The sequence below is a fragment of the Propithecus coquereli genome, unplaced genomic scaffold (genome assembly GCF_000956105.1).
Source record: "Propithecus coquereli isolate 6110/MARCELLA unplaced genomic scaffold, Pcoq_1.0 Scaffold332, whole genome shotgun sequence".
Lineage (NCBI taxonomy): Eukaryota > Metazoa > Chordata > Mammalia > Primates > Indriidae > Propithecus > Propithecus coquereli.
Genome location: NW_012148975.1, coordinates 1,141,503 through 1,142,817, shown reverse-complemented (window position 1 = coordinate 1,142,817; position 1,315 = coordinate 1,141,503). Strand labels below are relative to the sequence as shown.

The 1,315-nt window shown below is 35.2% G+C and overlaps 1 protein-coding gene across 3 annotated transcripts in view; it reads right to left on the bottom strand.

The window, feature by feature from the left end:
• FSTL5 (follistatin-like 5) overlaps window positions 1-1,315 on the bottom strand; it is a 920,996-nt gene that overhangs the window by 279,367 nt on the left and 640,314 nt on the right. For all 3 annotated transcript variants that reach the window (XM_012650551.1, XM_012650552.1, XM_012650553.1), the window contains exon 7: window positions 208-374. In XM_012650551.1, coding sequence (XP_012506005.1) covers window positions 208-374 — 167 coding nt within the window. The remainder of the gene's footprint in view (window positions 1-207; window positions 375-1,315) is intronic.

The following is a 1,315-nucleotide window of genomic DNA, read 5'->3' as shown; positions in this document are numbered from 1 at the left end:
CATAACATGCTTACCATACCAATACAAATGATTTGGATAATTCCAAATGATCTGCAGCATACCTCCCAGTCAGTAGAATGGGTATAATAATGTTTCCATAACCATCCTTTACACTACATCCAATATTCATTAAGCTCCCCAGACTTCACAAAGTCTGGAGTGCATCACATGAAATATACACTTTATAAAGCAACTCTGTGTACTCACATTGATGTCTTCTAAGTCTAAATTATTTAGAACAATATTGTTCCTCTTCCAGATGATGGGAGGTCTCAGGGCTCCCTGAATGGCACAGCTCAGAACAGCACTCTGTCCCACAGTGGCTGCAGTGATGCTGAGTTTCTGATCGTCAGGCAGACTCAACTGGATCACCTCTGCAATGACAAAGTGTCAGCAATGCTGATGAGCATGTAGTTTTGTAAGGTTGATTAGTATAAAGTTTTTGAATACCAGTAATTAAGGCTTTTAATTTGAATGAAAGGGAAAAAACTTTTGATGAAATGAAGAAAGAGTAAATTGTTTCCAATAAAAGGTCAGAATGACATTTCAATTTAATTGATTGACAAGCATCCTCATGAGGCAAAGAACTATTAAACACGAAATGAATATCAGAAGTGGAGTTATACCAAGCCTGGCAGATTGCACCCAAAAGGGAGATAAATTATTTAACTGCCAAATCGACATGTAGCGTGTCATCAGCATTGAAATAAAAACGATGTTGTTTATTCGCTGATAGATTTATACTGTAGGTGAGATGAGATCACTGCTGGCTGGCTTCAGAGAACACTAGCATAGCTGAATGGGTAAAATGCATCATTATGCTAGATAACATAAATTGACTCTAAAGGAATAGATTTATTTGAGAAGTTGAAGGAGAACAAAATCTGATCTTCATCAACCAAACAGCAATTGAGTGAAATTCTATCAACTGTCTGTATCAGATAATATTGGTACAGAACAATCACTTCCTGATCCTTAAATTTGAAAGTTAAATATCATATTTGAACTAACAGCGTATACATTTCTGCCAATAATTTCTATTTATTGCTGAAAATGAAAACGCTATTTGAAATCTAGGTGTGGCTTTCCTTATCTATTTTCAGTCAATCTTTACCAACTATGAGAATTAAGAACTATGTCATTGTCAATTATCATAAGAGATGACTGGGATAATGTCTACTAATTCTGCATCCATATATTAATAAAAACTGTCCTTTTGTTTCCCGCTGACATTCACAGACACTAACTTTTCTACACTATGATTGAGTCTTGTTTTGACTTTGTTCAGTCTTAGCCAGATTAGAAATACCAAAAA